We start from the raw sequence: 23,714 nt of genomic DNA, 5'->3' as shown, positions 1-23,714 counted from the left end.
GGAATGCAGATCCCCGAGGAGGAGCTGTGGTTGCCACTGGCAGCAGGGGGCGCTCCACCACAGCATTTCCAGGCCTGCTGCATCTGTTTTGAGTCAACTGCGAGGCTGGTAACCTGTGAATGAAATGGGATTTAAAGAAAAACAAACAAATAAACCAAAATCCCACAAACCTGAGACAGCACAGGATAGCGTGGCGCCATCCCACTGTCTTCAGGTGTTTTTCACGATGAAGACTTTAGGTAGGTTGCGTATTTACCTGACAGCTGTGCTGGGCTGGAGTTAAAGTGAATTCCGAAGTCCTATGTAAGACTCAGTTAAGAGCACTTTGCAGTGCTTATACTCCTTAAAATAACTCAGGGCTGTGCCAGCGGCGATTGGCTTTGGCACTCCCTTGCTTTGAAAGTTCTGCGTCTCCAAAAATGATTCATTGCTGCAAAAATGTTTTACTAAAGAAGGCCTGCGGTGGTCTTCTTATCAGTGGGGGAAACTGAGACCCAGGAAAGAAGTGGATTACACTTAAATCTGTGGTGGGATTCCAATCAGCAGCTCAGCTGCCTGATCTCTGAAGCTTGGCGGACCTCCTGAGTGGGCTGCACAGCTGATTGACACCCCAGGGCCCTTAGGATGGAGCTAGGGGCCACGGAGCAGCCTACCTAAGTCTGAGAGAATCGCTGGCTTTGGCAGGCTGGTCCAGAGTCCCCACTTAGCCTTCCACTGGCCTGCCAAGTGAAACCATGTTAGCTGTCTCATTTAAGTCAACTGCTAAATGCTTGCCTGAAAACGGATTCTTTTGATTTTTCTTTATTTTGTAAACTAAAAACTAGGACATATTGATGGGAGAAGAATTTCAAAACTATAGGATCATGTAAGTAAAAAAGTGAAAATCACCTCTGTGTCAATTTTCATTCATATTCTGTGCCCCATGGTTAAATACCTAAAAACTATATAAATTATATTTTACAAATATACATATGTGTACATATACTAGAGATCTTTGTTTTAAACTTTTAGAGGACGAAATTTAAGTGTATACAATTTGATCAACCTGTTATGTCAGGAATGTTTTTATATACATGCTACACACACACACACATGCTCACATATTTAGGAAAAGAGGGGTGATTTTGCTGAACACTAGGAAATAAGATTACGTAATTTACACTATGGCTTCTAATTTTCATTTATATATATTAAAACACATCAGGATGAGGTTTTGATTTTTTTAAAAAATCTTCTTGATTAAAAGCATGAGATTCTTAGCTGGGTACAGTGGCTCTCACACCTGCAGCCACAGCACTGAGGATCAAAGCAGGTGTTGCAAGTTCGAGACAAACCGTGGCTATGTAAAGAAAAAAAAAAGTGTCTGAAAACATAAGCAAAAACAAGGGACTCCTAAATCCAATATTTGGAGGACAGAGTATGTGTTGGGCCCTGCCAGCCTTCTCTGCACACACACTTAGCATCATCATGTCTGCTGAGTTTACACCGACAAAAAGAAGAGAACTCTGTGTTTTCCTTCTAAATGGTCTTGACAGAGCAATCAAAGTGCTCAAATTGTGAGCGCTTGATTTTTGCTTTGTGAAGACTGAACATTTTAATCTCTTACTCCTGTGACTCTGGATTATTTTATGCAACTTGTTTTTAATCATATTTAGGTGAAACGAGAGACACAGCATCTCCATAGCATGTGCTGGCCTGTGGCACTTAGTTCTCCCAAACCCTCAAAACAAGTCAATTGAACATACTGACAGGTTGGAGCTAGGTAATCAGATCGTCCTCCAGGTTCCACCCAAAACTCCCACCTAACTGGTTCTTTCTTATAACATGGTCTCAGCCTTAATACTGAAGCATCCCACGAAGCTGGAGACTATATACGGCTGACTAGACCTGGACCCCACTGTGCAAAGTGCAGCTGGCTCGGGACATCCCTGACTTGTCCCCATGGACTCGTAACACCAGCTAACAATGGGTTACATGAAAGCTCTGTGATTATGAGGGACCGAGTATGCATTTTTCCTGGAGGCATCTGTTCTAGTTCCCTCCCATCCCCCTTCTTAAAATAAAAGGGGTAGGAAAAAAATTACAGGGGAAATGGCTGTACTGACTTTTCCCCCTGAAAAGCAACTTCTAAATTGTGAGTTTTTCTTGAGAGTTCTTCTATGCTCATCTTTAAAAGCATGATACACCCATCTCCCTCAGTCCATTGGTTTGATGTGGGTAACTGAAGTCACCCTGGTGCCAATCCTCATGTGGTACAACAGGTTTGAGAAGCCGCCTATGACTGCTTTCAATTTCAGCTGAGGTTCCTTACAGAACTAGCTAGCCCAAGAGGTCATTTGTCTCTAGTCCAGAGGCAGTGGTTTGATTATTCTTGGCTCACACTAGACTTGGAAGGGAACTGAAGCATCAGGTAGGGGGGAAAAACCCTCCATACCCACACAACACGAGAAAGAACAAATAAATGTATAATGGTGTGGACAGATCTCATGGAGACAAAACTGAGTGACTGGAAGTTCAAGGACAGGTAACAATGACCTAAAGTGACAGGAATATGCAGGGAGGTTGTTATATGGAAGGGTTATTGCTTTCAAAAGAGATGGTGGGGAAGAATGTTCCAGGTCCTATTTTTGGTACTTATTTGGCAGAGTGCATGTAATACGTGATGTCATGGAGTAAAGACCTCTGCACATTCTGCTCTCTCTCTCTCTCTCTCTGTGTATACATATATGACACCTCGTGAAAGTCTTTTTTTTTTTTTTACAAAGAAAGCTGTGGATTGAGCCATGAGCCATGGGAAGAAAACTATCGTCATGCATGTGATAAGTCAAAATTCAGCAAACAAATGCATACAATTTGGGGAAAGAATGAAAAAGTAATTAACATTTAAAGATAATGGCAAAGCAAGAGGTATCTTTTAACTCTGGTAGTAAGCTAAACACCTAACACAGGAGGAGCCCTGCTGTGGACACTCACTCTTGATATCCACACACAAGGTAGTGTGGACATGTCACAGAGGAGTTTTTGTACTTAGAAATTCGGCTGCACGAGCAGCAGACAGTGGGCAAGTGTGGCATCTTCCTCAGTAAAGGTGGGGTCTTACCCAAATCCATGTGACAAGCAATAATGAAGACCACATACAACCTACAGGTGAAGGGCAGCTGATCACTCCTACCCAAGACCCAGAAAAGATTCTACATCCAAGATCGGTCCCAGGAAGATTTCCTTTCCCTCCTTTCTCCTTCTAGCCACAATGGTTCATTGTGCTAAAATGTTCCCCACGGACAGCTAGCTATCTTCACTTGCTTGGAAGATTGTTCTGTGTTACCGAGTGGCATGGCAGGGAATCACTTCATCGGGTAGGAGGCTACTTTTATTCCCTCCTCCTCTGCCCCTTTCTTCAAAACCCTGGCTTGTCTGTTTGACACAACTGGCAACTGTTTGGTGTTATGGAGACACAACCTTGCTTTGTTGTGGAGACTGCCCTGTCAGGTCTGGGCACTGTGGGTGAGGGGAGATCAGAGAGTCGGAAAGACTGCAGGGATGCCCAAAGATGTGCCTTGTCTTGACACAGGGGAGGCCCCACCCACCGGCTGATGAAAGATAACAAGTCATTGTTATCACAGGAGGGAGGGGCTGTTGTCACTGTTGTTCGTCGTGTTTCATTTGAGATAGTTTCACTGTGTAACTAGGGTGGCCTGGAACTATGTTTATAGCCCAGACAGACTTCAAATTTGCCACCCTTCTGTTTCAGTCTCTCAGGAGCTGGGATCACAGACGTGTATCCCTACGCCAGTTTCGTGGGAAGGCTTTTGATTTTTGTTGTTGGTGGTAGTGCAATGGCAGGGCTGTGAAAGCAATCGAGCTGTTTCTATTTCCTACATGAACTCTGCACACAACTACAAGTGAAGTGCTTATGGAAGTAAAAGCTCGGGCGGGGGGGGGGGAGCCCTGCCTCCAGCCAACATGGAGACTCTATCAACACACCTGCTTCATTCTTGGGAGGGGAAGGAGCCCATTGCCCCCAAGGGTCATGCTCTGTTCCCCAAGCAAGCTCCTTCTGGGATAGAACTGTTGGTGTGGGATTTTCATCTTGAGGGCACACTAGCTGTGAGACCAAGTGTGAAACTGACTAGGGGATAAAAGGCAGCAGCCATGTTGGAATCCGTGAACTTCTTGATACTGAAAGATCATAACTACGTTCTTCATTCTGGGTCCTGCTTCTTTCAAACATCTGTCTCCCAAACACAGAGTCAGGCAGATAACATAAAAAAATAAATGGATAAATAAATAAATATCATCAAGGCTGTCTCCCCTCCTCTTTGGTTCTGATAGGGCACCAAGAGATTGCTCTATTCTATACTTACCTGATGGTAGGGGTGGAGAAAGAGATAAAGGACCTCCCTGATCCCTGCAGAGATGCCTTCACCATAGGAATTAGTGAGCCTGTCTGAGCTAAGGTACTACTGTCAGGAGGGGATCAGAGATCCCCACCTTCTGCTCCCAGTGATGTCCGACAGCTTCCAGAAGCTATCGATCTTGCCTGTGCTTTATCTCATTATCCCCTCTTACTCTGAGATTTCTCAAAACAAATATCAACTAGCAGAGTTCTTTCTCTAGGCCATGGGAGTCTACCCTGTCTTCTCGAGAATCATGAGTTTCTAGTCTTCCCTTTTGTCCTCCCGTTTCCTTACACACATGCTCACCAACCCCAGATCACACATTTCCTTCTATGACAGTTTCTGCCCCAGGATGAGTTAGTGTTCATTCCCTGACTCAGCATTTTCCAGATTCCCATCTCCCACCCACCTCCTTGCCTTCCACTAGAGACACTATATGAGTGTCTTTCCTAACAAGTCGAGATTACTCTGAATTCCTCAAGGGTCACCACTATCAAGAATAGTGGTGACAGAATTGGAGACTTCTCCATGATGCTCCAATCTGGATGGACTTGAAGTGTTTGCGTTCCTCCTTTGTTACCTGGTGACCTAAGCAAACTCACCTAGCCATTGCAGGGAAGGTGCTCTGGACATGGGGCAGCCAACATGGGAGTGGGAGGGAAAAACCACTCACACGGGAAGCAGAGTCTGCTCTTCAGCAGAAAACAAACCACCTGTGGCCACTTTCCATGTCTCCAGATGTTGTCAGGGGACATCTGACACTATACGGGATGGAAGGTCACTCACAGTTGATCCTGTGGGTCCCTTGTGACCTGGGCAGGGAGAAGTCTCTATGGAGTTTCCCCACTTCCTCCCAACTCCCGAGGGCTAGATTGCTCAGGCCCAAGAGCCATCCAAACATATATCTGATTTCTAGGGCCATCCTTTTGGAATAAGACTTAAGTTTAACCACCACTTGGAAACACATCTCTTCTTCCCTTCCTCTGGGGTCCTGTGTCTTCCATCCTGCAGGCAGGTACCTGGGATGAGTCTAGGGAAGTCCAAGCCCCTGAGAGTGAACCCCTGGGATCACTAGGTGCCCTGCAATGGTACTGCAGATAGGGGTGGGGATGCCGGCCTCTACATCTTTAATAGGCAGGGGCAGAAGAACTCGAATTAGGGAGTTGGGGCCTAGGGCTCTAATCTTGGGGGTGGGGTAGACTGATTGTCCTTGTAGAAGGCCAAGTGTCTCCCTCCTAGGGATCTTACTAGGGCCCCCTCAGGTTCAGCCACACACTGGACTTGCTTCAGCTCCTCAGAGAGCGAAAAGTGAACCTGAGCCAGAGGGGGGAGCCAGGACAACCCTAATAAGCCAAAAACCCCCAGGAGGCCAGTTTCAGGACTTGAGCCTGGCTCACCGGGATCCCCACCAGGGGGCAGAGGGGAACCCCTGAGGCCAGCGGCAGGAGGCAGGACCAGTGGCTAGGAATTGGCCACCTAGCACACTCTCGACGCTCTAGCTTAAGGCAACGGATGGAAGAGGGCCAAGGAAACCCTCCTTTTCTCTGAAAGTTTCAGGCCAGTCCTCCTTGGTGGAGATCTGTCTATCCATATCCCGCCTAGCGGGCCTCCCCCACCTCACCGCCTCTTTCTCTGGGCACCAAAGGGTTGAAGGGCTGTGCACCGGGCTCCCTCCACAGCCCAGTCTCCTCCCTGCGCCCCCTCCCCGCGGTGCTGGCCAGCGACTCATAGCATCCCGGGCGCTGTCCCCCGCCCGTGCGCAGCCCCCCTGCCGCCGACCCACCGTGGGGTACGGGAAGCTGCGCTCGCTCTTGCTGTTGGCGCGCTCCGGCCGCCGCTCGGCTCCGAGTCCCCCACCCACCCACCCCCCGCGTGGACACTGGAGTGCGACCCGGAGCCGCACTCCCGCAGCCTGAGGTCAGGGCCTGCTCCGGGTGGCCAGCGGCCGGCCCTCCTCTCGCCGGTCCTTCCCCGCTCCTCCTCCACCGCCCCCGCCGCCCCCGCCTCCCGGCCGCCCCCGCCGCCGCCGCCCCAGGCCGAACGCGGGCGCGGAGCGTGGGAGCCATGGCGCGCGAGCAGGAGAGGGACCCGGAGCGCAGGGAGGCGGCGGTGCGGGCGAGCGGCGAGGAGGAGGAGGCGGCGGGGGAGGAGGGACTGAGCGATAGCGACGAGGGCGACGGCGTGGAGACCGGCAGCGGCCGGGAGGAGGGAGAGCAGGAGGCGGCGGCCGGGTGGGAACGCAGCGAGGACGCGCGGCTGCTGCGCGCAGGGCTGCCTCCTGCCGCCGTCCCCGCCGCGGCCGCCCGCGACCCAAGCGGACGCCGCCCGCCAGGGACGCCGCCGGGCAGTCCGAGGATGCCGCCGCCGGGCGACCAGGACCGCGCGCGCCGCCGCAGCCGCCGCCGGCGGAGGGACCTTCTGCTGAGCCAGCTCTGCTTCCTGGCCTCGGTGGCGCTGCTGCTCTGGTCGCTGTCGAGCCTGCGAGAGCAGAAGGGTGAGTGCTCGCCGCCTGCCCCGAGTGGGCGCTGCGGCTCCAGCAGTTCGGGCTCTCGGGGCTCGGCGCCCGGCGAACTGCGCTGGGTCTGGCCACACCGAACAGGCACGGGGACACTCCAGTCTCTTGCGGGGCTAGGGAGGAAGGGGTCTGAGCTCTAGGACTGCAGCGGTGGAGGAGTGACCCTTTGGGCACCAAGAAGACCTTTACCTCTTGCCTTCTGCCCCTTTCCCACAGCCTGGCTGATAGTGGCGATGGTGACAGGAAGGAACCCTTTCACTGCCAAGGCCAGTAATAAAGTTGTTCTGACAGCAATCAGTACCTGTGCAAGTAACCAACCACCTGTACTCCTGGCTCGCTGAGGGAATGCAGGGCAGGCTGACCAGCTCACAGCCGGTTCTCCACGTGTTCTCCACACAGAACAGGTGGGGTGGGCAGTGGAGAATGCTCTTTGCCATCTTGGCGATCCAAGAACAGGTGCTGGGAACTTCGGATAGGAGAAAGTGATAGCTACCAGCCAGGGTTTAGGAATGGGCTTGCTCCCTTAAAGGGTTGCTCAGCAGGAGCACATGGATTCATTTCTCAAGGCTGGCTTGCTTCCTTTCACCGACTTGATGCTGGGGGCGGGCCACTCCATGCTGCCCACTTTTTCCTTGGTGCTTTGGCTGGTGGTGCATACACACTTGTACACACACACACACACACACACACACACACACGATAGTTTGGTTTTATCTTTGCCCTTGGCTTTTTTGGAGCTAAAATAGACATTGAGGAGAAATGTGCTCAGAACAGTTGTCCATTGGAAACAATTTGGACTCTGGGGTGCAGCTGTGTAAGAAAAAGAAACAAAACAACACCACAGAAAGGAAAGACTTGAAAGAATAACGGTCGTAAAATGATTTTGTATCCTGGCTTTTCGAATATCAGGGTTTGTGGGGAAGCAGACAAATAAATGATTGTGGGGTAAAACAGTTACAGATATGTGCTGTACTGTTAAGATAGACACGATCTAATACGTGGTGCTTTGAAGCACACAATAAAAGCATTTTGATAGCGATGGTGACATTTTAAAAGGTGCCATCAATCAAGAAAGGGATTTCCCTCACAATGGCTGGTGTGGTGCCTCGTGGTGAAACTCAGGGGTCATTCTGAACTTAGCAGATCTCTCTACAGACTTCATCATATATGGTAATAGGAAAGAAGCGGGCCTGGTCTTCAGCAAAGCCCTTAGACTCCATGACTCTCTCTATTGCTTTTGAATCTCTGATTTTCTGCCCCTGGGTACTGACGTGAGGGAGGGGGGCTGTACTGTTTGAATGAAGTGAGACTTTTTTCCAAGGGAAGATTCAGACCTGCTAAGCAGTATGCACTGACTGTCCCGAAAAGGGTGAGTGGAAGCCAGCAGATAGTTTATGCTTCCGTTGGCAAGAGTTATTCCAAATCACTTGGTTGCCGTTTCTCTACAGGTTGGAACCTGTGAGTAACAGGCTTCCCAGCACTTTCCAGGGCATAAAAGACATTTATCCTGGATGTTGAATATGACCCATAGGATTAAGTGGATCAATTGCAGGAGGTTTCCGTTCCTGCTACCACCAGATGCTGGAATATCTGGGCTGATATGGCATCACACACTGTGAACTTAGAATCTGATGACTACACTTCCCTTTTGAGGTAGTTTTCCTGACATTTCTTTCCAGGTGTTACTGACTCAGACATCATTCCATAGCATTCCCCCATTTCATTCCTTCTCTTGTTTATCTTTCTCTTCTCTTTCTCACTTCTCTAGCCTGTCTGCTAATATCTAGTTTATGAACACTTCCATGAATAGCAAGAAGACTTAGTTGGGGAAAACCCAACAATGCTAATGACCTTGCTACCCAGGCTCTGTTTACAGCCCCCACCCCCAACTCTATGACTTGCTAGTCTTAATTCGGTCTCTAATCACCTTTTCTTGCATTAGATACTGATGTTTTCAATAGGTGAAGCACAGCCATGTTGGAGCAGCAAGGCATAGTCTTCTTTTGAGATAATTTTAAACAGATTATTTACCGCATAGAGATCTTCCAATGATATTTTTGCCTAGGGAATTGCCGTTTAGTATTATAAACATGGGGCAGAGACTCTTATCCTGAAATTTGGGGGCCATTCTACATACTATCCTTGTGTCATGGGCAAAGGGTTCAGAATTCACCTCATTTTAAAAATACTGGGACTCACAAAGGGTGACTGAGTGAAGTTATATAGGAGGTGAGGTGTGGAGGTATAAACCAACCTTAGGTGACCTTTGTTCTCAGCTGTGTTCCTTGCTTCAGGTGCAAGACTGTGGTGCTCATATGGTCAGGGGGGTGGGGTACCTTCCTAATGACCAAAGGTAATTTTTATGTTTAAAGGCATGTGGTAATTATTAAAGATAACCGGATATCCCCTCAGAGGCTTGTTTCCCATGATTCCCACCCCCACCTTGTTCTTTTTCTTTCTTATAAAAAGGGTGGTTAGTTCTTTTTATAAGAAAATCCAAATAGAGGTGTATGGCTGTTATGTTACATAATGTCTAAAATTTCTAATCATGGAATTTGGCATCTCTTTCTTAATTTCTAAGTAAATCCAGATTTGGTTATATACTGAAAAGTTTGCTTCTGTTTTGCAAAGCTCTGTATTTGGTTAGAAGTATAGAAAGGAATCTATATTGTTTTTGTTTTCTCCTTCTGTGTAGCTAGGACATGAGGATTGTTTAATTTAGGTCAGGAAGAGTTAGTGCTGGAATGAGGAGAATTCTTAATTCTAACTACAACAAAAGCAATAATAATGATAACAACTACAGTTTGGGCATCCCAAGTGCCAGGCTCTGTGCCAAGCACACTTTCTGTGCATTTACCTCGCTGGCAAACACTGTCTTCAATGCTGTGAGCCTGCAGCAGGGGACCCACAAAACCCAGGTGCCCTATTTAGTGGTTGCCAATGGAGATCTCCTTTTTGATCTCTGTGTTCAAAGACAATTTAAATAAGGTGTTAGATTTGCTAATGAAGTTTTCATTTATTCTTGCAATGAGAACAGATTACTTTTATATGTATTGAGTAGCTTAGAAGTGTTTCACTTTTCTTGATATAGACTACATGGTCATCTTTCTCCAGGAGTAGGAGTAAAATAAAAAAAAAATCACACACACACACAAACACTTTTGTGCATATCTCTAGGAAGTTCTAAGGGGTGTAACTAAGAAAAAACATATATTTGAACACACACAAATACATACATCTGTGTGTACGCATGTGTATATGTGTATGTGTATGACATGGATATATATTTTATATGTCCATTATTATTGCTATCTAAAAAAAATGAGCTCCAACCTTGACTTCAAACAGCTGTTCACCTCTTCTGCTCATGGATAATTGACTCAGGAGTTTGGGCATGTTCCTGATGGCTTTTCTCTACTCCATTATGCCACAGGCCACGGCTGCGAAGACTGCAAGTCTGAGCCACCCGACTTGACAGTCAGCTCTGGAATCATCCCAGAGGACATCACACCCATGGATAAGGGCTGATGTGGATGTTGACGCAGACCAACCCATGGCCTTTCCATGGGGCTCAGCTTGAACTTCCTCAGAGCATGGCAGCCAGGTTCTAAGACACCACTCCTGAAAACAAGATAGAAGTGCTTGAATTTTAGGCTCTGGCTTCAGAAGTCACAGAGTGCTGTTGCCATGGTGGTCTTCTGCTGGTCGAGGCAGAAACAATGCTAGCCAGGTTGAACAGTGGGGACACAGAGTCTCGGCTTTCTCAGTATAATGGGAGATACGATGATTGATGTATTTGGAAACATCTGGAGATATGAAGGGATTGTAACTTAGGAGTGAGTGAAGGCATGGCCCAAAGTGGCCAGTGGTTGAATAAAGGATGTATATAATATGCATTTGCATGCATATATTTGTATATACACCCATGTGAATATATTCTGTAAATTCATGCACATGTGCAATATCTTTGAAATGTTCTCCAATCATGAAATTTAATTGCTGTTCATCTTATTTGATATGGAGATGGGAGGTAACTCCTGATGAAGAGCTACTGTAGGGTTTCAAACTGCAAACCGGAGAGTCGGTCTTTGCTTCCATGGACTCTTACTCAGCAGAGGGGTTGGGGTGTAACCTGCAGACCCCTAGCTCCATATCCCCTCCCTTGGTGCTGGACTTCTCTTTTCTGATTTTACTTGACTTTTTCTGTTGCTTCCCAAGGGTGTGACGTTTCTGGTCCCAGATTTCTCCCATGCGCAGGTCCACTGTACTGCTGTGTCCACCACAACTAACTAATCCTTCACTTCTGCAGTTACTTAATCCTTCACTGCCAGGCCAAGGTCCTCTGGACTATATTAGACTCCCCACGGCGTCCTCTGGAAACACTGCTTTCTGTTGACTGTATTTATCAAAGTCGGCAGCTATCTGTTTGGTCAGTGTTTGAGTAACATTCCTGCTCACCGGATTCTGAGCTCCGGGAGGTCAGAGACCCTGTGATCTATTCTGACATGTCACCCCTATCACCCAGCCCATACCAGGAGCTCAAAATATATTTGTTATGGATAAACAAGCCTTTTTGGTTTCTGAATTTTAATGCCCATGATCAAAACAAAACAGAACAAAACCCGTACCATGTTTTAGGCCCCTGCTTGCTGACATGTGTGTATTTTTGTAAGTTCTAGTCTTGGAGAGTTGACACAGTTACCCATTTCTCTTTGGAGATCACTGGGATGAAGGACAGTGCCAGGCTGTGCCTGATGTCAGTTGGAGAGTGGTAGGATTTGAACCAGGCCATGCCTGTGTCGAAGCTGCATATGGCTATATTCTCCAGCACTGGCAGAGAGGATGTGAACACAAGACAGGGAATCACCCTGCCTTTTTCAGTCAGCCAAGGAGTAAGGAGTAACAGAAGGTTGGTTTCATAGAAGCAGTATTTTAGAAACACGTTGCTTTCAACCTTTTCTATTTTCTGCACAAACATATATAGAAGTGTTTCTTTCCTCCTGCCTTTTCTTAGCTGCTCATCAACCCAGATTTTTCTCAAAGATTTCCTCTCCTTGCAAGCCTTGAATCCTTGTGGGAAGATTTTTTTTTTTCTTACCCTGGAGGGTTGGCAAAGCCAAAAGAATTGCAAAACTAGCTATTTGCTGAGCATTCCAAGGCCTGGTGGAAGCTGGCTGATAGTGCAGGACTTTGGCAACTCTTGCTTCTATAAGGAGTGTTCTTGCACACAAGGAGAATCTCTATGTGTGTGTTTGGGTAACAGATGGAAGGATATCACAGAGACTATCCTAATGGGGAAACTGAGGACTGGGGTGGGGGGGAGGGGTGTTCCAAAAATATCCATGGAGTCACATTGCAAGTGGGTTGTGATCTCAGGAGAGTAATTTGAGGCTTTTTGGCTGATGGCTGCCAGGTTCTGATTCTGTAGAGTTTATTTGACAGCCAGTCTTATTCATTGCTTGCAATACTTTCAAACAAGATCCTGTCATGTAGGATCTGAGAATGAGGAGTACTGCGGATGCAAGATTTGCTATGAGCCAAGGGATGATGGGCTTCCAGCACTCCACGTGCTGTTCTCTCTATCCACTTCTGCCTTGGGATTGGCCATGCTCCTCACTGTTGCTAGTCTTAGGCTTTGATGGCTTCCCTACCCCATCACCATGTTTGTTAGCTGCCTTTTTGTGAAATTCATCTCAGTGGATTCCTTGGAAGGAGTCCTTTCTGGGATTTCAGGGCAAGAGACCTGGACATCTTTGTATTTGCCCTCTTTAATCAGGCATTACTGGTTGTTGGGCTGACAGTGGTGTCTGAGATGATACTCAGTATCTATCTTCTGTCTTTGTGAGAAGCGAGACAGTGTAGCTACCTTTGAAGAATTGTTGGAGATATGAATGAGACATGCACTGTGTCCTGGAGCAGCATGTGATGCTTGGAGGCTCTGGAATCTGGGAAGCAAAGGGAAAGCAGAAGATGGGGAGGGGGAGGGATGGGGGGAGGAGTGGAGTTAGGCAAACTCCTAGAAAAGTGCACAAAAATAAATGCAGGCAGACAACTGACAGAGATACAACTAACTGCAGGTGGCCAATAGCCACAAATAACATTTTCCACCCTTAATTATCAAGTGGGAAATTGGAACATAAAAATAACCAAGATGATGTCTTTTTTATTTTTTATTTTTGGATAATTAGATTGGCAAAAGTTAGATGGGGGGGGGGGTTCAAGTGTAGTTAACTATAATGTGGAAGCTGTGTGGCTAAATCCTCCCCCTCCTGTTTGAATCATGTCCATGCTTGTGGGACTAGAACAGCCATATGCATTTTTGAGCCTTATGTGAAAATTCGATGGACTTGAAACCACATGGGGACCATGGAAGTGGTTGGCTATGACCCTGTGAAGTTTGGAGTTCAGGATTAGCAGGGAGCTCTAGGGGTCAGAAAGGACCAGTGCCAGTTGCTCATTTAAACCATGCAATCTAGCATCCAGTCTTTGCTCGGCAGTAGCTATGTGTTCCCAGGAGGGTGAGCAGATAAAACCAGCTCAGCTGCTACCCGGTTTAGGGAATTTCCCATTTGTAGCTTTTGCAGTATTGACAATGTTCCTCTTCATTTCCCCCTTTACATTGCTGCTTTGTTCCAGTTTGGATAAAAGGCATTTTTTTTTTTTTCACTCTGGTCTGCCACCAGAATTTGAACCTATGGAGGACACAGGAGAACAAAGGGGCCACAGTGAGCAATCTGCCATTACACATCGACACCACAATGTCCATAATGTCATTTTCCAGACAGAATGTGAAATGTTCATTTATGGATAGTTTGACTTAGTGGGCTGGTGGGACATGAAGCCGATAGTTAAGAGCCGGGACTATAAGCAGTTGCGACCACAGATGAGGAGCGGAGCCGAAGGTGAAAATCATCTCTTTGGTGAGCTTCTGCTCCTCAGTCTTCTCTGCTGTGTCACCTCGGGAACTCTGAGCTTCACTTGTGTCTCCATCTTACCCAGAGACGCTAATGGACTGCTGCAGAGTATGCTGTGGGCATCAGGATTCTTGGCAAGTGTGGGTGCCAGTGTGCAGCCAAGTCTGAACCTCAGTGGGCTAGGTTAATATGCAACGCTCACTGTACGTGACCATGTAAAGGCTCCATGTCGCTGAGCTGTGAAACACACTGAACTCACAATTTTCAGTTCTGAATGTAATCTACTCTCTTCTACTTAGGGGGCTAAACCTTTGCTACAATTTCAGGCCGAACTCTCTTCTCTCAGCCTCGTCTTATCCCCATGTGTATGCTGACATTAAGTTCTCCATGTGGGGTTCTCTTGGAAGTGATCTCCATCCAGATTCTTCCAGCTTTTCGTTGTCTGCTCAGGTGGCTTGGTCATCTTGCTGTCTAGCTGTCATCTTGCCACCTTCTCTCAGCTCTATGCTGCACACATCTCTCTCCACTCTGCCCTGGAAGCTATCTTCCAGGAAATCATGTGTGTATCTCTCAGGGTACCCCTGTACTTGTCGTTTTGGATATCACATACTCCAGATGCCCCCATAATAAGGCAGAGAAAGCACAGGGTTGACACCTTGTATGTTTGAAGATATAATCCTTCTACTGACCCCACATGTCAGATAGATTGGTCTCATAATTTAGGTTACACACCTGTAATGCTAGAACTTGGGAGAGCAGAGGCAGGAGGGCTATGGGTTTAAGGCTGACCTTAAATCTAAGATAAAAGGAAAGGAATTTAGGGTGGACCTCATTTTCCCTGAGGATCTGATGATGCCTCTTGGCTATCTTTCTTTAAAGATGCCTTTAAGAAGTGCTGTCCTGGTTTTTTTTTTTTTTGTTTGTTTTTTTTTGTTTTTTTTTTTTGTTTTTTTTTTTCTGCTTTTAGACTCCATCTCCTTTTTTTGTCAGACATGTATGTGATTTTCTCTGCTTCTCATGTGCTATTTGCTCCCAGTGTCAGTGATGTTATAAAGACTGTTGTGGGTATGTGTCTGTCCAGGCTCATAGTCTTCAAATCTGGAAGTGAATGTCACCCAGGCCTGGGGACTTGCCCTCTGTGATGTTCACATCCTTGTTCACTTGGGTTCCTGAGGGTACCTCCTAGACTGTCTTTTTCCTCTACTTTCACCTTTTTTATTGATTTTTTTTCCTGTTTGAGAGAAGCTTTGTTATACAGCTCAGGCTGGTCTTGAACTCATGATCCTTCTGCCTTGCTTCTCACAGGCAAGTAAATATACAGTCATATGTAATTGCCCCAGACCTTTGCTCTGATATCTACTAATGTTATTAGTTATCTATCTATCTATCTATCTATCTGCCTACCTACCTATCTATTTATATTAACACATGTGGGCATTTTGACTACATGGATGTCTGTGTACCACATGTGTGCCTAGTACCTGAGGAGGCTAGAAGTGAATGTTGGATCCTCTAGGACTGGAGTTACAGAGGGTTCCAAGCTGTCATATGGGAGCTGGGGATCAAACTCAGGTCCTGTGGCATAGCAGCCAGTATTCTTAATCTCTGAGCCATCTCTCCAGCCCTTCTACAAGGTTTTTTTTCAAGAACTTTCCTCCCCTTAAAAAAAAAAAAACTTTACTTGGTGTGTGTGTGTGTGTGTGTGTGTGTGTGTGTGTGTGTGTGTGTGATGTGTCAGAAGCATGTGGGTGGAGGTGAGAAGGTAAACTGGTAGAATCAGAATCTGCTTCTGCCTTTAGTAGAGTCTGAGGACCTCACTCAGGTCACCAGACTTGCACAGGAAGCCATTTTACCCATGGGACCACCTTGTGTGGCCCAGGTTTCCTACTCTGACACTGGCTTTCATTTCTGAGGTCACAGCTCTAATTGCCAAGAGCTGTTTTACCTGTGAGTTCCTTTCGTAGTCTGTCTCACTTCATCCACATGCATTGTCTCTTCTACTTCTATAATACGTGCAGTAGTTCTGAAGTTTCTGTTGACTCCTGTGGACTCCTGTAAGCAGTAAAGTACTTCTTGTCCATTTATGTTGTTCATTTATGTATGTCATTTATGTTGTCCATTTATGTTCTAATCAGTGCCTTTAATAGCCAGGAGAACTTGTGTGTCTTTGTGTGCCTCGTGATTAGGTGGGGCCATTACAAATGACAGCATTAGCAGAGGAAGGTCTTGTTGGGGAGTATCCCCGGGAACTCACCTGACTGGGCCACATCACTGGGTAAGACTCCATCTTAACCACCCTCATTTCCCATCTTTGTCACGGGTCCATCAGATTTTCGAGAGAAGGGTCACTGTGCGCTGCCATCAGCAGGGAGACATGTTCTGTCAGGGAGTCCAGTGAAAGCAAAGGCTTTCTTCAGCAAAAGCACTTTTCTTTGACTCAAAGATTCAGGTCCTCCCAACCATGACTGTGAAGCGGGTCAATAATTTATTTGATGGCGGAACCCAGGCCATCCCAAGTTATTTAAGTAATCTTGCCTATCTTCCTTCCCTCCTCTTCCTTTTCTACTTTAGCTGCTGTACATAAGGAAACTAAAGATGGGTCAGAGTAAGAGGAATGGACAATCTTTTTAATTGGAAATATTTTATTGAGTGAACTGAAGATTCACATGTGGTGGGAAGCCAAATACAAAGACTCATTGTATGTGTTTTTTAGTTAACACCACTGTAATATCTTGCAAAACTGTGGCATAATATTATCAGGATGATGGTAACATCATTCAAATTTGCCTCTCTTATTCAGATTGATTCTCTTCCACTGAGTGTGTGTGTGCATGTGTGTGCATGTATGTGTGTATGTGTGTTGTCTTCTACATAATTTTGTAACTCATGTGGGTTTATGTATCTACCACCACAGTCCAGTTAATGGAGCAGGGTACCTCTTTGTTTTTGTTTGTTTGTTTGTTTGTTTTGAGACAGGGTTTCTCTGTGTAGCCCTGGCTGTCCTGGAATTCACTCTGTAGACCAGGCTGTCCCCGAACTCAGAAATCCACCTGCCTCTGACTCCCAAGTGCTGGGATTAAAGGCATGCCCTACCATTGCCCGGCCAGCAAGGTCCCTCTTAAGACAACACCATCTATACCTTTTAGTGCCAAAGGGTCAGTGATATTAAGTAGTTGGCAATAAACAACACTCAAATAAAGTCAACTTAAACATCATAATTTTAAGGACGAAGAGAAATAACCACCAAGAGTACTGTATTCTACACAAAATTTTGATTATATATTGGGGCACAGAAAGGATCATTAAGGCCATTTACATTTGGGACTGAAGATAATGGACAACCTCCTGCGTTTGTGGAGTTACTACTCTAATGTACTGAGATGTCAACTGAATACCAGGGGAGGGCTGTGCTTGGCTTGCTGATGGTTTCTTTAATGGATAATTACTTTCTGTCATTTGCACAATATTTCTGAATGAAGGATGCCTGAACATGGCTTCTTCAGATAAAGAGAACATTGAGGCAAATTAGCCAGGAAGCTTCCATATTGCTTGCCTTAGTATTTGTTTTCTGGAGTGTTAGACAAGGAGGCCCCTCGGTCTGAATGTCTGCTTTTTTTAGAAGTGACATGAGAAAAAATTCCCAATTTCACTCTTTGCTTGGGGGAAAAACACTTAAAACACATCACAAAGTTAAGAAAGGAAGATAATCAATGAAGACCAACTTTTGGTGAATCATCTCACATTTTCAAATGTTATTGAAGTGTGGGAATCTTCCTGAGAAATTTTGTGACATCTAGGAGAACCAATCGCTGGGAGTAATCGGGGGAGTGACTGGATTAGCTGCTTCATGTAGCAAGTGAAGAGCTGTGTGCTGAGGTTGGAACACCGGCCCCGGGACATGTCTTGTTTGCTGAGAGTTGGAATTAGAGTTTCACTTCTCTGTCTCGATGTGATCAGTAGGATAAGAGGTTCTTGGAAACTGAGTGACAGTGGATTTTTATCCCTCGTCAGCAGTGTTTGAGTTTATAACTTTGCAACTTTTTTTCATCCTTGCTGTAGCGTTTCTGGACATTGATCTGAAGGCTGGTTGCTAAGGAGAGCTTCCTAGGACCTTAGCAACCTAGGATTTCAAAATCAAACCTATAGACTTTGGAGTGGGATTTCCTGTTGATGTTTAAAATCCTGAGTAAGTTTTGGGGGTGTATGTAGAGAATACATTTACTTTATCCACTTTAAGCAAATCTAGGTATGAATTTAGACCAGTCCCATTATTCAAGTATTGTGATGTTATTTCCCCCCTTCAATATGTCAAAGTTGAGATCAAACTGTATATAGTGTCTTAGATCTTTACATTTTTTATAAATTAACTTCCTTCTTTTCTTCCTTTTGTGTGTGTGTGTACACGTGTTCATGCCACAGTATAGATAGTCAAAGGACAACTGCAAGATTGAGTTCTTTACTTTCACCATATGGTGGTTGGGTCCCAGGGATCAAACTCAGGCCAACAGGCTTAGAAGCAGACACCTTTACCCACTGAACTGCCTGGCTGGCTCCTAAACTTTTTTTAATTGAAAAATAATCTAACTTTTAATTTAATTGAAAATTGTATACAGTAAAAACTGATAGTCAGAATACAGATAGTATATCACCATCCCTTCAAAATTCCTTTGAATTACCCCTGTGTAGTCATGCCTCCCCCCAAACCCATTACCCTGTCTATTCTTCTGTCAGCAGGGTATTTGATTTTTAAAGAATGTAGCCAGGACTTCCAGTGGAGGGATAAGTATAGCAACCCACAAACCTTTGACCCAAAACTGTGTCCTGCCTACAATAATTGTAGGGACAAAGATGGAGCAGAGACTGAGGAAACAGCCAGTCAATGACAGGCCCAATTTGAAACCCATCTCATGGGCAAGCATCAACCCCTGACACAATTAATGATACTCTGTTATGCTTGCAGACAGGAGCCTAGCATAACTATCTTCTGAGGCTCCAACCAGGAAACAGATGCAAAGACTTACAACCAAACATTAGATAGAGCTCAGGGAGTCTTGTGGAAGAGCTGGGGAGGGGTTGACAGATTTGGAGGGAATAGGGACTCCACAAGACCAACAGAATCACTTGATCTGGACCCTTAGGGGTTCCCAGAGACTGAACCACCAACCAAACATCATATATGGGCTGGACTTAGGCCTCCCTGCTGTAACAGAAGTGCAGCTTGGTCTTAATGCAGGTCTCCTGACAACTGGAGCTAGGGGTGGGGGTTGGGGGATGTTTCTGACTGTTGCCTGCCTGTAGATCCTGTTTCCTTAACTGGCTGCCTTGTCTGGCCTTCGTGGGAGAGGATGCACCTAGTCTTGTAGTGACCTGATGTGCCAGAGTGGGCTGGTACCTGAGGTGGGGGGCTTTCACCGAGTGAGGGGGGACTGGGAAGAGAGGGAGTGCTGCAATTGGGATATTGAGTGAATACATAAATGAATTAATGGTAGAAATAAAAGAATCTAGACAAATGTAACAACACGCATCTGTAATGGCATCACTAGGGATGTGTAGACAGAGAGATCATGAGTTTGAGGGTAGTTGAGGCTAAATAGGGAGACTTGTTTCAAAAGAGAAAGTAATTATCTTTGTTAGAAATCAGTGTTTTGCAAAGAAAATCCAACACACAACCAGCTGGTTTCCTTTACGTAATATCATGGCCTCACCTAAGCTATCTTCTGAATCAGGTGCTTACCCCCACCCCTTCACTTTTTCCGGTGGGGGGGAGGGGTTGAGATAGGGTTTCTCTGTGTAGCCCAGGCTGTCCTGGAACTCACTTTGTAGACCAGGCTGGCCTCAAACTCAGAAATCCGCCTGCCTCTGTCTCCCGAGTGCTGGGACCGAGTGCTGGGATTAAAGGCGTGTGTCACCACGCCTGGTGCTTTCACTTCTTTTGACTAACAATACGAGTGTAGGTATTTAATGCTTTATTCTACTATCTGTGGTAAGGCACTTGAGTTGCGTTTAGTTTATTTATGAATGGAGAGGGTATAGATCCGCAGATTGTGGGTGATTTCTTTTCCATACCTTATCATACCGGCTGGGCTCTGTTGTATAGTGTCATTTGAATAGTCACCCATGCCCTGTCCCTGGTGTTAGGAGGGAATGCTTAGTCATAAACCATTAAGCACAATGCTTGCTGTAGTTTTTTCATAGTTATCTTTTATGATGTAGTGGAATTTCATGTCTGATTTTCATTTGACAAGAGTCTATTTTTATCTTTTAAAATCAGGGATAGGTATTGAAATCTGTCAAATGCCTTTTCTGTAGGAATTAATTGCACCTCTGCTTTTTTTTTTTTTTTTTTTTTTAGACAACAAGCAGTGATTATACAGAATGGATTGTGTGGAACAACTTTTGAACACAGAGCCAAGGCTAAGCCACAGTAGCTCAAGAGATGTTCTGCAGTTTATATCTCTTGGATTTGATTTGGTTAAACTTTTACTGAAGACTTCTGTGTTTATGATCACATGAGAAAATAGTCTGTGGTTTTCTTTCTTGGTACTGTCTTTGTTTGGTTTTGCTGTCAGGGCAGTCCTGGTCCACAGAATGAGTTTGGAAGTGCCCCTACTCTACTGTCTGCTGGAAAAGATGGGACTTGAGGGAACCTCCCTTTTCACTTGTCATCAGCATTTCTTCACGATATTAAGCTTCAGATATAATTTTAATGTCAGCATGATAACAGAGTTACATTTTGCGTGTGAGAAAGAGCCTTACTGGTCAGTTCCAAACTTGTGATCCTCTTACCTCAGCCTCCCAAATCCTGGGATCATAGCTGTGTGCATCCATCATAAAACTCATGCCAGTTTTGTTAATATTATCAAGCCATTGTTTGTGGAGCACTTAGCAGGTCCTGGGACACTTCCAGGTACCTTGTCTATCCTAACTTCATTACCCTCCTCCAATAACCCAATGGAATAGGAAACATTTTCTCTATGTTGTATAAGCAAAGAAAATATAGGACACAAAACTTGACATAAACTGTTGAAGCTCAGGGTTTCTATGTAACCAACACAGATTAGAATCGAGCCTGTCTGACTTAAAATCCCCTCACACACCACACCAATTATACCATGTCATGGTGGATTCATTCGGGTCTCTATTTGACAACATTTTTTTTGAAATAGGGTCTCACTCTGCAACCCTGGTTGGTTTAGAATTTGCTGTGTAAATTGGACTGGCCTCAGATTCATAGAGATGCCCCTGCCTCTGCCTTCTGAGGCTGGAATCAGAAATGTGCACCTCTGTGCTTGACTTTTTTTTTAGGGATTCTATTTGGCATAGTGAGGTGTTTTCCACAGTCTCTCTGTGGTGAGATTCTTGTGCAGAAATCTTTGTCCATATCTGACAGCTTCTTTGACTCGATTCTTAGAAGCAGTGTTTCCTTGTTAATGGACATGTCCTTCACAGAGGCTCACAGGTACTGCTCTGTTGCCTTCCTGGAATGTGGAAATGTTTGAAATCCTCACAGCTAGACAGTTTTGAATTCGATGCTTCCTTGCCAAAAGCAAGGGTTACAATTACTTTATGGTGCATGTCTCAGCACCGAGAATCAAACTCACAGCCTCTTATGGATGTGAGGCAAGTGCTCTGTCGCCAAGCTATCTCCCCGCACCTCTTGGTTCTTACACTCTAGAAGAGTGGACTCTCACCACCTCAATTTGCCTTCTACCTCTTTCTTTAATCCATTTATATAATTTCTTTTCTTATGAAAAAGATTTTTTGATGTATAATCTCAACTTTCTTTTTCTTTTGAGAAAATAGTAATTATATATGTAAACATAAATATTCATGTATACTTTATATGTTCATATATATATATTTCCCTCAGGTCAGGATTGCATGCTTGTGTTTCTATCCAGGGAGATAATAGTTTTTAAAGGGGGATGGGTAAGAGTTTTCTTTTTTCTCTGAATGATGACTTGAGTACAGAACACTTTACTTCTCAGTTTCATCAAAGCAAGTACGTGACAAAGTACCAGTACAAAAATGTAACAAACATACCTGTGGCAATGGTGGCAATAACAGAGAGACCAGAAGTCCCACCTTACCAGAAATAGATTCACTTGATTCATTATGCCCCCACCATGTCTGTCTTTCTTAGGTCAGTCACTTTGTTTTGAGTTGAAATGGGAAGCAAAGATTCTGACAGGTGTTCTGTATCTCACTCTCTCAGAGCTCTTTAACCCATATGGATGTTGTTTTCATCCAGTTCAAACCCTTTCGTTTTGCTTGTAGTTTTCATTATTTTATTCTTAGATTCGGGATCTCAATCGTGTATTTATTCCATACAGTCTTTCCTGTCTTTTCTTCCTACCTGTGTGGTTAATTGTGGTTGAAATGAAGATGCAGGCAGATGCAGACTTACCCGTTAATCCCAGTATTGTTTATGGAATCCTCTTGGCCCACATGCTTGTCGCATCGCATGGGTGGGTGTGTGTTCTTATCCTGTGACACTGGCTGCTTTTATGACATTTATTTTACTCCATTCGCTTATTAATTATTGCTGCAGTTTATTAGCACGTTAATTATCTGGCAGGGTGAGGTACTCATCCTCTTGTTTTGGAAAAAGAAAAGTCATTTGCTATTATCGTCCATTTATCTTCCTAAGTGAACTTTAGAATCTCTGTGAAATTTCCATGAAATCCCTCTAGGATTGGGCAAATCTATAAATAGTGTGTGGAAAAAAAAATGGCATTTTACACTGCAGACTTCTCTCACCCCTGCTGGGCTGTTTTGTTTGATCAAGCTTTAAGGAAGTCGGCCTGCAGTCATGATCACCTTCCCCTTTCCTATCCTACATTTGTCACCCGCTGTGCATTATTTATCAGGGCTATTGTTTCATTCCTTAGACATTTAAAATGTTTCTTCATAACACTTAATTCTCTTCTAAGGTTTATTTTTATCATTGTGTGTGTGTGTCTGTGTAAGTGTATACTATGTGTGTGGAGGTGCCCATGGTGGCCAGAAGAGAGTATTCTAGCCTCTGGAACTAGACCTGCGGTGGGTGCTGGGAACTGAACTCATGCCCTCTGCAGGAACAATATACACTCTTAATCACTCACCTCCAGGCCCTGCATTGCATTTGTAAAATTTAAAGATTAGGTAAATTTAATCATCCCACTAAAGGAAAATGGCAATGGAATAATTTCTACTGAGATTTTTTTTTTACACCCGTAGATCAGTGTCTCACTCAGCCCTCATCAGAGAAAGAACTTGCAGTAGTAGATGGGAACTAACACAGAGAGCCACTCATTGATAATGCGCACAGAGCGAGGCTTTGCAGCATCCAGTCCTAACTGGAAGACTCAAGGCTCAAAGCCTTTCCTCAAAGCTCAGGGTCTATGGAAAAGAGGAGGGCGAAAGGTTGTATTTGTTTTAGCTGTTGTGGTTGTGTCTGTATGACCTTCTCTCAGTGCTGAGACAAACCTTTCTGCTTCCCTTGATTCAACTGGACACTATTTGACTGGCTTTATTAATTTTTAAAGATTGACTGGGTTATATTGACCAGGTTTGCATTTCCAGTTTTGCCAACTGAATTTCAGCTGTCATATTTTTGTAAAATCTACTCTTAATTCCTTTATCTTCTAATATGCTGAATTACAAGTTCTGACTTTATTTGTCTTGGTTAGTGGTACATTTGACTTTATAGGTAATCAGACATATATATATATATATATATATATATACACACACATATACATATATACATATATATATATATATATATATATATATAATGTCATTGTTGGCTCTTTGAAAATAGTATATTTGCCATTTTATTTCACCGGTAATTATTTATGATTTCTAGTTGTAATAGGATATATATATATATATATATATGTATAT

The 23,714-nt window shown here is 44.8% G+C and overlaps 1 protein-coding gene across 1 annotated transcript in view; it reads left to right on the top strand.

Moving 5' to 3' along the window:
• The first annotated feature begins 6,438 nt into the window (after positions 1-6,438).
• The window catches only part of Slc24a3 (solute carrier family 24 member 3), a 476,343-nt gene continuing 459,067 nt past the window's right edge, over positions 6,439-23,714 (top strand). The window contains exon 1 of the mRNA XM_085833625.1: positions 6,439-6,891. Coding sequence (XP_085689751.1) covers positions 6,462-6,891 — 430 coding nt within the window. The 5' untranslated portion in view covers positions 6,439-6,461. The remainder of the gene's footprint in view (positions 6,892-23,714) is intronic.

Source organism: Mus caroli, unplaced genomic scaffold (assembly GCF_978045245.1).
Source record: "Mus caroli unplaced genomic scaffold, Mus_caroli_1 scaffold_2, whole genome shotgun sequence".
NCBI classification, from domain to species: domain Eukaryota; kingdom Metazoa; phylum Chordata; class Mammalia; order Rodentia; family Muridae; genus Mus; species Mus caroli.
The sequence above is the reverse complement of the archived record's forward strand: the minus strand, read 5'-3'. Positions and strand labels throughout refer to the sequence as shown.